At 32.5% G+C, this 13,384-nt stretch overlaps 1 protein-coding gene across 1 annotated transcript; it reads right to left on the reverse strand.

Annotated features, from left to right (window-relative positions):
- Positions 1 to 353: 353 nt before the first annotated feature.
- LOC140884051 (F-box/kelch-repeat protein At1g23390) lies at positions 354 to 1,639 on the reverse strand. The gene has a single exon (XM_073290716.1). The coding sequence runs from the start codon at positions 1,594 to 1,596 to the stop codon at positions 502 to 504; it is 1,095 nt and encodes a 364-aa protein (XP_073146817.1). The 5' UTR covers positions 1,597 to 1,639; the 3' UTR covers positions 354 to 501.
- Positions 1,640 to 13,384: the final 11,745 nt, after the last annotated feature.

The following is a 13,384-nucleotide window of genomic DNA, read 5'->3' on the forward strand; positions in this document are numbered from 1 at the left end:
TTTTATTTTTACCCCTCCTTCCCTTTTTATATTATTTCATAATTTCATAATAATTAACCTTCCTACCCACAATCCCCACTAAAAAATCTCTCACTAACTTCACTTTCACATCAAATAAAAAAAAAACTTATTTTTTTTTATAATACATTAACTTCATTTATCTCACGATTTTTTAATTTTCATAATATTTTTTATTTGACTCCTACATTTTTTTTTTCATCTGATTTTTTTTCCTAATAACATGTTAAGTAAAAGTACAAAAAAATAAGAAAAATAAAATAATAAAATGTTCGTAACTGAAAATTTTTCGTTGCACACGCATGTTTACTAGTATAAGATAGAATACGAATAACTCATGGTAAAATTACTCCATTTTATTATATAATTATATATATATATATATATAACCTGTTTACAAAATTAGAAATTTATAATATAAGATAGAATACAAATAATACATTTTTCACCCTGGACCTGCCCACGACTCGCCGCGGAACTATGTTACGTATTCCTTGCGCTCACCCGCCGGAGCTCGTCGATCCCGACTTCGGAACACGAAAACACCAGCTGATTCATCATCGTTTCCCCAGGCGCCACCACATTCGGCACGCTCCACCACCGGCACCCGCCTCCGCCGCCGACCATCTCGCAAGCCACGAGCTCCTTTACCTCCGACGGATTGTACACGTACACGATATCCGCCGACGCGCAGATTTTCAGCGACGAAAGCCCGAAACTGTCGCTCCTCAGCTTGTCCACGTACTCCGGCGGCATCTCTCCGATCTCTTCGTACTCGGAGAAATCCGACGGATCGAATCTCCAGATCTTCACCGCTTCGGCATCTTCGATTCTGCATAACCCGACCAGAATCAGCTTCCCCAAGGCGGACGCGATGTTGAAATGGAAAACGGGTTGGCCCGGGTTCAGCACGACGGGTTCGGACCAGGACTTGGTCGCCGGGTCGAACCAATGGGTCAGCCCGGACTTGGTGTCAGTTATGAAGAGCTTCTCCGCCGTCGTGGCGACGGACTGCCACTGCGAAGCCGCCGAGTCTTTGAAAATCCCCGGCATCGACTCGCACGCGCACCACGACCGTGTGCGGAGGCCGTAGATCTCCACCGCCAGCGGGTCGTCCTCGAAATCGCACGCGCCGCCGGCGACCACGACAAAATTCCCCACCATCGCCACGATCGGATCCGTCCGCCACACCAGCGGCGGGGACGCGTGGCACCAGGAGAAGTTGAAAGGGTCGGAAGAGAAGGAGAATCCCGAGGGAGAGAGCATGTAGAGGAAGCTGGAATGCGAAGACCTCAGCCAGGCCACGTACTTGATGGGTGGCTTGCGGATTCTGATCCAGAGCTTCGAGCGGGGGTCGTACGCCAGCGTGGCGGTGGCGTGGGGGTGGCGCGTGCCTTGCGTGTGGAGGATGAGCCATGGCTTGGGCCTGTTGTGGTGGCGGAGGGATGAGGCGACGGCGCAGCCCCATGACCGGGAGACATCGGCGGCGGAGACCAAGTCCACCAGAGGTACGTGGGATAGTATGGTTTCTAGTACATCGCCACAGATTCCGACTTCTTCTTCTTCTTTGTTCGCCATTGAAGGTCTGTGTAATAAGCTTCTTCAAATGAGCTCTATTTATAGTGGTCACACCATACAATTATAATTATTAATATTATTTTTACTCGAAATTTAATTATGCTTTTGAAATATATTCTTTTTAAAGAAAAAATAGTAGTCGCATGATTGCATCATATGATTCATATCCATCATTTTGGTATTTAAATTAAATATATTAATTTTTTGCATCAAACATAGTTATTATATCTATCCACCTGCCTCTATCTGTATTAAATTTTATGAGCGGATTTCGTACTAATAAATAAATAGAGATTACTTATGACGTACAACTTGTAGTTGGAATTATTTAATCAAATAACTTTGTTTGATTATAATTTTGAAATATAATATTTTCACTTTTTTCTCTTTGTTTTGTTTTTTTATTTTGTTTGTGTTTGAAGATCATTTTACAAAATAACAAAGGTTATAAATCAAAAAATTTATTTGACCAAGGTCATTTTTCAAACTATCTCATTTTTTATCGCATCAAAGAATAATATAGTTTAGCTTTTGTTTTATTATATTTTATTTTCATAAATATTGTTATATTTTTTTTGTGACGTGGGAACCTGCAGCCGCTACTTTCATTGCGCATTGGGTAAACCCTCGTACTAACGCAATAGCCTGCAAATTACATTAGTTAGGTAAACCACATTAGGCAATCTCTGTGTGACTGGCTAGTCCAAGAAGGTGTTGGTAAATGGTAGGAGAAATCGAACTCCTTACCTTTGGCCAAGAGTTCACCTATTCCACCAACTTGGACAACCCTTTGGACATAAATATAGTTATATTATTATTAATTTAGAGGGATGTTTTGAAAATAAATGGGCATATTTTAAAGATTAAAAAAAATTACTATAAAGATGTCATATTTATTTAAGGTGCAACATCCCATTTGGCATTTGTAGTTTAACATAATTTCTAATTATATATATATATATGTTTATTCTTCAAATGTTTTCAAATCAGTCTTTTTATCTTTCGAAGCTATGTATGCCCGATTTGGTATTTCGAGATTAAATATTTTCAAAAAAAAATTAAAATGATATTGATTAGGGGTGGGATCGGGTCGGCACCGGTCCCGTAACCCCCCTTACCCGATTCACGTTCCGATAAGAATTGAAATTTTTTTTCTTCCAATCTCGTATCTGAAAAGTGTGGGGACCCGAACATTTTAGACCCCGTCGGGTATGGAGAGGGAATTCCCTAAAAAAAATTTTTAAAAAAAAATTCTTAGTACATTTTAAATAAAGTAAAATTTCTTTGTATATAACCATTAAAAAATAAAAAATTTTAGTACATTACAAATAAACTAAAACAACTATTTGGTTAATACAATAAAAAAACATATAATTATTTATAATAATAAAAAACAAAATGTGTTGTGAAAAAGTAAAAATTTACGGTAAAAAGTAAAAACTCAAAAACTCAAAATTTATCAAATTCTACACTTTATAAAATTTTTCTCTCTTCACAATTGTGTTTTTCTACACAAATGGAGAGACCTATTTATAGATCTCAATTGGAGATTAGTCAAAAATTAATACATCATTAATTACATCATCACACACTAATTTTCAATATTTTACAACTCAATTTTCAACTTTCAACCTTCAACATTCAACAATAAATAATAATATATATTTATATATATTTTCAACACTCCCCCTTGTGATGATGATCATGATAGAATGACTATCTCCATTACGTGTTGTATACTGCCTCGTTAAAAACCTTACTAGGAAAAACCCATTGGGACAAAAACCATAGTAAGGAAAAAAGAGTGCAGCCACGTAAACTCCCCCTGATGTCAACATGAATGATTCTTCACATATTTCGTAGATTGCGCATCCCAATATTATAAATGTGTTTTCTGAATATCGCCGTGGGAAGTGCCTTTGTGAAGAGATCGGATGAGTTCTCACTTGATTGAATGTAACAGATATCAATATCTTTATTCTTCTCCAGCTCTTGAGTGTATGCAAAGAATTTAGGAGGAATATGTTTAGTTCTGTCACTTTTGATGTATCCTTCTTTCATTTGGGCAACACATGCGGCATTATCTTCATACAGTGTGATTGGATTCTTGTCCACTGATAATCCGCAAGAAGTTTGGATATGCCGAGTCATTGATTTAAGCCAGACACATTCACGGCTTGCTTCATGTAGTGCAATAATCTCGACATGATTTGATGAAGTTGTAACAAGTGTTTGTTTCTGTGATCGCCAAGAGATTGCAGTGCCTCCACGAGTAAATACATATCCGGTTTGGGAACGTGTCTTATGTGGATCAGATAAGTATCCAGCATCAGCATAACCAATTATTCTCTGATTTGTATCTTTTGGATACAAAAGTCCCAAATCCGTCGTTCCTCGTAAATAACGGAATATATGTTTAATTCCGTTCCAGTGCTTCTTCGTTGGACATGAACTGAATCTTGCCAATAAATTTACTGCAAAAGATATGTCTGGTCTAGTGCAATTTGCAAGATACATAAGGGCACCAATGGCACTTAGATATGGTACTTCAGGACCAAGAACAACTTCATCATCTTCACATGGACGAAATGGATCCTTTTCTATATTCAATGATCTGACAACCATTGGAGTACTTAAAGGATTTGATTGATCCATATTGAAACGTTTAAGGATCTTCTCTGTATAATTAGACTGGTGAACAAAAATTCCACATTCTTTTTGTTCAATTTGTAAACCAAGACAATACTTGGTTTTTCCAAGGTCTTTCATTTCAAATTCTTCCTTCAAGTACATCATAACTTCTTGAATTTCTTTATTCGTTCCAATGATGTTTAAATCATCAACATATACAGCAATAATTACACATCCGGATGTTGTTTTCTTGATGAAAACACAAGGGCATATTGGATCATTTACATATCCCTTTTTCATCAAGTGCTCACTTAGCCGATTATACCACATTCGGCCAGATTGCTTTAACCCATATAATGATCTTTGCAATTTTACAGAATAAAATTCTCTGGGTTTTGAACTTTGTGCTTCAGGCATCTTAAATCCTTCAGGTATTTTCATGTATATATCACTATCAAGTGATCCGTATAAATAAGCTGTAACAACATCCATTAGACGCATGTCCAAGTTTTCAGACACTGCTAAACTGATCAAATACCGAAACGTAATTGCATCCATAACAGGAGAATATGTTTCTTCATAATCACTTCCAGGTCTTTGAGAAAAACCTTGTGCAACAAGTCGAGCTTTATATCTCAATATTTCATTTTTCTCATTTCTCTTTCGAATAAAAACTCATTTGTACCCAACAGGTTTAACACCTTTAGGTGTAAGGACTATAGGTCCAAAAACACTACGTTTATTTAGCGAATTTAATTCAACCTGGATGGCATCTTTCCATTTTGACCAATCCTTTCGAGTTTTGCATTCACCAAAAGATTTTGGTTCATTATCTTCATTTACGATGTCACATGCCACATTGTACGAAAATATCTCATCAATATCTTGTACATTCTTTCGGTTCCATATTTTTCCAGTATTAATATAATTGATAGAGATTTCATGATTCTCGTCAGTTTGTGGTTCTGACAGAATATTTTCATCATCGTGTGTTTCTTCTGGAACACCATTTTCTATTTTCTGATCATCATTTTTCTCTATGTATTTTCTTTTCCGAGGATTTTTATCCTTTGAACCGATTGGCCTTCCACGCTTCAGGCGTTTTATGACATCGTGAATGTCTTCATTTTGTTTCTTTGGAATTTCAACTCGAGCAGGGGCATTTACAGCAGGTATATATGATTTTGTTACCCCTTTTGTGTCTGCAAATGCATCTGGCATTTGATTTGCTATTCTTTGCAAATGCACAATTTGCTGTACATCTTTATCACATTGTTTAGTTCTAGGATCCAAATGTAATAATGATGGTACATACCATGTGATTTCTTTTTCGATGTGTTTCTTTTCTCCCCCTAACATTGGGAAGTTATTTTCATCAAAATGACAATCAGCAAACCGTGCTGTAAACACATCGCCTGTCTGAGCCTCAAGATATCTAATGATTGATGGACTATCATAGCCGATATAAATACCATTCTTTCTTTGAGGTCCCATTTTTGTTCTTTGAGGTGGTGCAATAGGCACATACACCATACATCCAAAAATTCTCAAATGAGAAATATCCGGTTCTTTGCCAAATACAAGCTGCAATGGGGAGTGTTTATGATATGCACTTGGCCTGATGCGAATCAATGCAGCAGCATGTAAAATTGCATGTCCCCATATAGAAATAGGGAGTTTCGTTCTCATAATCATTGGTCTAGCAATCAACTGCAGACGTTTAATCAATGATTCAGCTAATCCATTTTGTGTATGAACATGAGCTACAGGATGTTCAACAGTAATTCCCATCGACATACAATAGTCGTTAAAAGTCTGGGAAGTAAATTCTCCAGCATTATCAAGTCTTATTTTCTTGATCGTATATTCGGGAAATTGATTCCGCAATTTTATTATTTGAGCCATCAATTTTGCAAATGCCACATTCCGAGTGGACAATAAACATACATGTGACCATCTGCTAGAGGCATCGATCAATACCATAAAGTATCGAAATGGTCCACATGGTGGATGAATTGGCCCACAAATATCACCTTGAATACGTTCAAGAAATATGGGTGATTCCTTTTGGATTTTTGCTGGTGATGGTCTTATAATAAGTTTCCCCAGAGAACATGCTTTACACTGAAACTTATTATTCTGAAAGATCTTCTGGTCTTTCAGTGGATGACCACTTGTATTTTCTATAATCCTTCGCATCATTATTGAACCAGGATGTCCCAATCGATCATGCCAATTTGTTAGTATTGAAGAATTTCCAATAACCATATTTGATTCGATTGGACTTATATGTGTATAATGCAATCCAGTAGGGAGCATTGATAATTTCTCAACTACATATTTCTTTCCTGATTTATATGTAGTAAGACACATATATTTCTCATTTCCTTCGGTTATTGTTTCCGTATCATAACCATGAGAATATATATCATTAAAACTCAACAAATTTCTTTGTGATCGTGGTGAATATAAAGCACTATTTATCAAAAATTTTGTACCATTAGGTAACAAAAATTGTGCTTTGCCACATCCTTCAATCAAGTCTACAGGACCTGATATTGTATTCACCATTGTTTTTGTTGGTTTTAATTCCAAGAAATATTTTTCATTTCTGAGGATAGTGTGCGTTGTACCACTATCTGGTATGCAAACTTCCAGTGCATTATTTCCATCTTTGATCATAGCATTTTCCATAATGATCTTCAAAAACAATATGCAATAAAATGAATTAAGAAAGATACATGAAAATTATAATATGTTACAATTTAATTGCAGAATAAAACAATACATGCAAAATATAATATGTTTTACAATATAAAAATTACATTGTTACATTCTTTTCCCACCAGTACATTTAATCAATATCTTCGAAATCATTCAAAAAGTAGGCAGCATCTAAATTCATTGAACCACTTGCATGGTCAATGTTTTCAGTAAAATTGGTCTCTTTTTCTTTCCCCTTTATTGAATCTTTATAGAGCTTACACAGATGCTCAGGGGCTCGACAAGTTCTTGACCAATGTCCTGGAGTGCCACATCTATAACAAACACTCTCATTTCTTTTTGGATGATTTTCATTTTCACCCGTATTATCATGCTGCCTCTTTTGTGGGTGGTTCGTGACGTTCCTTTGAGATGAGTTATTGAAATAACTATCTCTTTTATTTTCAAATCCACGGCCTCGACCACGACCGCGATCATTTCTACGCCCACGTCCACGCCCACGTCCTCGTCCACGACCTCGACCAAAATCTTGTCTATATCTTTGATTTTGGTTTTCATTTTTACTTACGACATTTGCTTCAGGAAATGCCGTTGAACCAGTAGGTCTGGACTGATGATTTCTCATGAGCAATTCATTATTCTTTTCCGCCACGAGTAAACATGCGATGAGTTCTGAGTATCTTGAAAATCCACGCACTCTATATTGCTGTTGTAGAGTTATATTTGATGCGTGGAATGTGGAAAATGTCTTTTCAAGCATTTCCATCTCAGTAATATTATGCCCACAAAATTTCAGCTGTGAGACAATTCGATACATCGCAGAATTATAATCACTCACCTTTTTAAAATCTTGGAATCTTAAAGTATTCCATTCATCTCGTGCGGTCGGAAGTATAACTTCCCGTATATGCTCAAAACGTTCTTTTAACCCTTTCCACAAAATCATTGGGTCTTTTTCGGTCAAATATTCACATTTCAACCCCTCATCAAGATGTCTGCGTAAAAATATCATCGCTTTTGCTTTATCTTGTGAGGATGATATGTTATTTTCTTTGATAGTTTCGTTAAGACCCAATGACTCGAGATGCATTTCTACATCGAGGGTCCATGGCATATAATTCTTTCCGGTTATATCAAGTGCAATGAATTCGAGTTTCGCCAAGTTCGACATGGTGGTACTAGAAAATAACAATGCATTTTATTAGTTAATTTCCATAAATATGACAATACAAAATAATGGAAGAACGTAAATTACAAGTGCGTATACAAATAGAGAAAAAATATGTGTTGGAAAATCGCTGGTGAGTAAAAGACTCGTGAGCATGATGATCATAGTCGTTATGAAAAATATCCTTATAAATGTCATCATCTCCATCTTCGAAAAAACCGAGGATAAAATATTTTGAGAGAAAGAATGAATTTGGTGTGATTGAAAATGAGTTTGAGTGAACATATTTATAGGGCAAAAACTAGCCGTTTTGTTACCGTTTGTGACCGTTGGGGGTAAAGAAAAAATTGAGTATGTGTTGAATAAAAATTCGTGATAATCATGTAATGCATATAATGATAATCATAATTAAATAATTATGTATATCATATCACATTATTATAAGGTCAGTGTCGTAGACAGCTTTTTATATAATGTTGTGAAATTATACCAATATAGTTAGTATAAAGTCAGGTATAGTATATCATATCACATTATTATAAGATCGGTGTCGTAGACAACCTTTTATATAATAACATGAGATTATACAAATATGGTTAGTATATAAATACACAATAATATATATCATATCACGTTATTATAAGGTCAGTGTCATAGACAACCTTTTATATAATAACATGAAATTATATATTAATATAGTTAATATATATATACATAATAAATATATATCACGTTATTGTTTAAAAACCTTAGAGGCTTTTATACTTGTCGTATCCCTTACCGGGAGTATGGGATGTCGTCTTAACATCCTCCCAGGATTTATAACAAGTTTTGAAAAAAACTTATTTTTTCATAACATGATATTATATATTAATATATACACAATAAAAATATATAAACAGTAAAATAAAAATTCTTACTTGTTGAATATTTTTGACTTCTTCTTGTATTTTGGAGCATCGGAAAATATAGAGAACCTTCGAGCGATCGTGCTGATAACGTGTTGTGAAAAAGTAAAAATTTACGGTAAAAAGTAAAAACTCAAAAACTCAAAATTTATCAAATTCTACACTTTATAAAATTTTTCTCTCTTCACAATTGTGTTTTTCTACACAAATGGAGAGACCTATTTATAGATCTCAATTGGAGATTAGTCAAAAATTAATACATCATTAATTACATCATCACACACTAATTTTCAATATTTTACAACTCAATTTTCAACTTTCAACCTTCAACATTCAACAATAAATAATAATATATATTTATATATATTTTCAACAAAATGAAAATTTATAACTCAACATTAATATTAAAACTGATAAATATAAATATCAAAAAATAATTATTTGGGAGATAATTATAAAATATTAATATTAAAACAGATAATTATAAAAAAATATTTCTATTTATTTAATTAAAAAATATTATTAATATATTCGGATCGTCTAAAATCCCGTCGGGTAGGGCTGTTGATCCCGATCTCTTTTTCGAAATTGATCGGGTCGGAAAAAATTCCGACCAGTCGAGTCGAAAAAAATTCAGGCGAGAAAAATTCAGTTTTATATCTTTTTTTTTTTTAAAAAAAAATTTTAGTCCTTTTTAAAAACCTTGGAAAATATGGCTTTATTTTTTAAAAAAATATACCCCTATTAAAAAAAAAATCATAAACAACTCAATATTTCGAAAGTTCAAACTGTTTTTTCTTCGTAAGTCCTAATTTATCAAGGGAGTATTTGTAAAAAAATTTAAGAAACACTTCCTTTATTTTAGCGGGGTGAATTGTGAAAGTGATGTAGAGTATTTAAAAACATCAATTTTTACTTTAACTTCTTAAGTTATAACCAAAAACTATAAGCAAGATTTAAATGCTTTTTTTGTTTATATTTTTTAAAGTTATAATATGACATTTGTATGCTAAAAAAGTATCCTATTTCCCAATTACCATAAATTATTTTTACCTATTTTTTCTCAGGTTCATGCCTCCTTTAAAAAATATTTTTCATTGTTTATAAATTTCATTTACAGAAACTTTCTTTTATATATTTTGTGCATTTATACAGATTTTCATTTGTATTTTTTTTTTCTCATTTTTGTTAATCTTCTATAAATTTTCAAGCAATCATGTTATAAACAGATAAATTAATTTTGATTTTTTAAAATATAATAATTATATAAATACATCGTTGATGATACGAGTACCAAAATTTAGATAATTAAAAGAGATCAATGTTATATCGATTAAAAATATTATTGTCATTTTAGTAAAAATTAAGCTTTAAAATCATTTTTATCCAAACACTTAAACTTTATCTTATATCAGCTATAGAATTTTTTCCCCCCAAACAATTCCTACTTTTATTTCTCACCCACATCTTTATACTCTCTAGTCTCTAAAATAATCACTTCAAAACAAGTAAAACTTAACATCGCTCGAACACTCCCTAAATATATCTCTTTTCTGGGAACAGTGGAGTTATGTAAAATCATTATTTATTGTCAAACACAATTTAATGTTATTTCTTCCCCAGGATATATATATCTTCCTAGCAATTAATGATCCATCATAAATCCTGATGATATGGACCACACATGGGTGGTTCCATGTAGGGGAAAGGGGGCAGCTGCCCCTTGAATTTTTATATGAAAATATACTTAGTTTTAAAATAATTATACACGTAAATTATTAGTAATAAAATATAATTCAAACTTTTCGATAAAATTTCTGTATGCGTTCCAGTGGCCATGTACCCGTTTTATGTTTTGTGATAAAAATTTATTGAATTTATATGCAGTTTGTACTTTGTACAAAACTCAAAATTAAAATTGGATGTTAAGACTTTAGATTCTACTAATAATATGCGGTGATCACTTTGTGATATATTTATTGTAGTGTTGTATGTATTTTGAACTCTTGGTATGTTTATATATACGCTTTATAATAATTAACTTGTTTTATTGTCGATGTTTCAGTTGGTGAAGTAAATGAGTGTTTAGTCAGTGGTCACAATTCACAAGTCTTAATGCAATATCCCAGATTTGACGAATATCTTCAATGTATCAAGATGGATCTTTTCAACTTGTTTATGTTCTCACTCACACGTACCTTGAGAAACTTCTCAGGGGATCATCCATCCTATAAATGCCCCACCTCGTTATACCAAGACGACTTTTTTCAGTGTGCTTATATCATCACTCACACTTACCCTGAAAAACTTCACAGGGGATCATCCATCTTATAATTGCCAAGTCAAGCACGCTTAATTTTGAAGTTCTTATGTGATAAACTCCCGAAAATAAGATGCACATTCTTGGTATGAGTAGTACCTAACAAATCTTTTAAGTCCTCCTCAATCGTGGCCCGTGCATTTCCATACATACACAGTCTTATAATTCCTCTCATTTCGGTACATGATCTAAAAATGTATTTCAAATAATACATATCTTAAATGTATTTGAAGTCCACAACAATTATAATAGAAATTGATTAATGAAGCGAATTTGCAATTCATTTGAAAAATTTTCATCTTAAAAAAGTAAAAAAAATAAAATAAAAAATCCTGGATTTAAAATCCATAATTTCAAACAATTATTTTCCATTCTCAACTAATTAAAATACGTGATTAAAGTACCACAAAAAATGTCAAACCTAGCCCCTAGGTTCATAATTTGTGGCGGCTTATGTGAAATATATTTTATTTAGCAGGCAAACTACTAATTAATAATCAAAACTTTTATTCAAGCACAATATAATATTTTCCCCCAAGTTGTGAGGATTCCAAGCCGGACTTTGCTTCAGGGGCGGATCCACTATAGGAGTGGCCCCCCCAAAAAATAAAAAAAATTTAATATTATATGATTAATATTTTTGAAAACTAAGTACATATAACAACGGTCCCATTAATTTTAAGAAGAGTGTCACGTAGCTTAATGGCCAAAAGCTCCATCATGTATTAGTCTGTTGCGACGTTCGATTCTACCGGCTCCCATTTCTTATTTTCTTTTACTTTTTTCTCTCTTATTCTCTCTTATGTTTTCCGTTTTCCTCCTCTCTCACACAAACTCTTGTTTGAATTTTATTATTTTTTCCTTCTCTCTCACTCATCCGTAATTTATTTTCCTATCATTTCCCTCTTCTTCTTTATCTAAATTATTATTATTTTAAAATTAATGATAAATTTTTTTTATTGAAATTTTTAAAATTTATTCTCTAAAATTATATAAAATAAAATGACATTATAATAACAAATAAAATGGAAGAAAATATCATATTAATCGAAAAAACAACTCCAAATATCTTAAATATTTGTATATTTATTGATATATTTAAAATTTATCCTCTAAAATTACACACTCTATTTGTTTCATATATAATCACTTTTTAATTTTTTTTCCCAAAATATATAGACTTCTACGATAATTAATAATATTTTTCACTTTTTTTTTATGAATACGCTCATATTTAATTGAGATTTTCATTAAATATATAGATTACTTTCAATAAATTTTTACACTATATAAATATTCATTAAATAAGAATAAACTTTAAAATTTATTTACCAATTTACATTTCCAAAATAATTGTTAATATGTGTGAAAAATAAGTAAGTATATATATATATATATATATATATATAATTATATATATATATACTTGAAGATAGACATATATATATTTTGAAAGTAATACAATAACATATTTCAAAAAAATTAAAGAGAATGAGAAACAATATAGATTTAGAATCTTGGTTTTAGAGAGTCATTCTCAGACATGTATATTTACAAATTAAACTAGGTTTTATAGCAAAATGGAGAACGATTTTCTCTTTGATGCTTTAATGATATGTATTGAAAGAAAAATTGCTAAATTTTTTTGTATTGATATTATAATCGAAAACTTTAAAAAATTCTAATGAACATCGAATTTCTTTAACGTATAAATATTTTGTTTGAAACATGCAGTTGATGCTTAATTAGCTGAATATAACTGATACTGTAATTTTTATTTTATTTTTTATTCTTATGCCTAGCTTGTAGGCGGCCCCCCAAAACCAAAATCCTGAATCCGCCCCTGCTTTGCTTGGTCAACTTTTGATGGATGCTCTCTCTCTCTCTTTTGTTGTGGAGACCGTTACAATTATTGTGAGATCTCTTCTCAAATTTAGGACATTTGTGTCATATGAACATTAAGACATCGACAAACAAAAAACAGTTTAAGCTATTTAAAAAAATTAAACTTCATATACTAGTATAGTACTATAGAAT

Source organism: Henckelia pumila, chromosome 2 (assembly GCF_033568475.1).
Source record: "Henckelia pumila isolate YLH828 chromosome 2, ASM3356847v2, whole genome shotgun sequence".
Taxonomy (NCBI): Eukaryota; Viridiplantae; Streptophyta; class Magnoliopsida; order Lamiales; family Gesneriaceae; genus Henckelia; species Henckelia pumila.

What these genes read in the sequence shown, in the direction of transcription:
- LOC140884051 (XM_073290716.1), bottom strand. Translation starts at nt 1,596, where the DNA reads ATGGCGAACAAAGAAGAAGAAGAAGTCGGAATCTGTGGCGATGTACTA.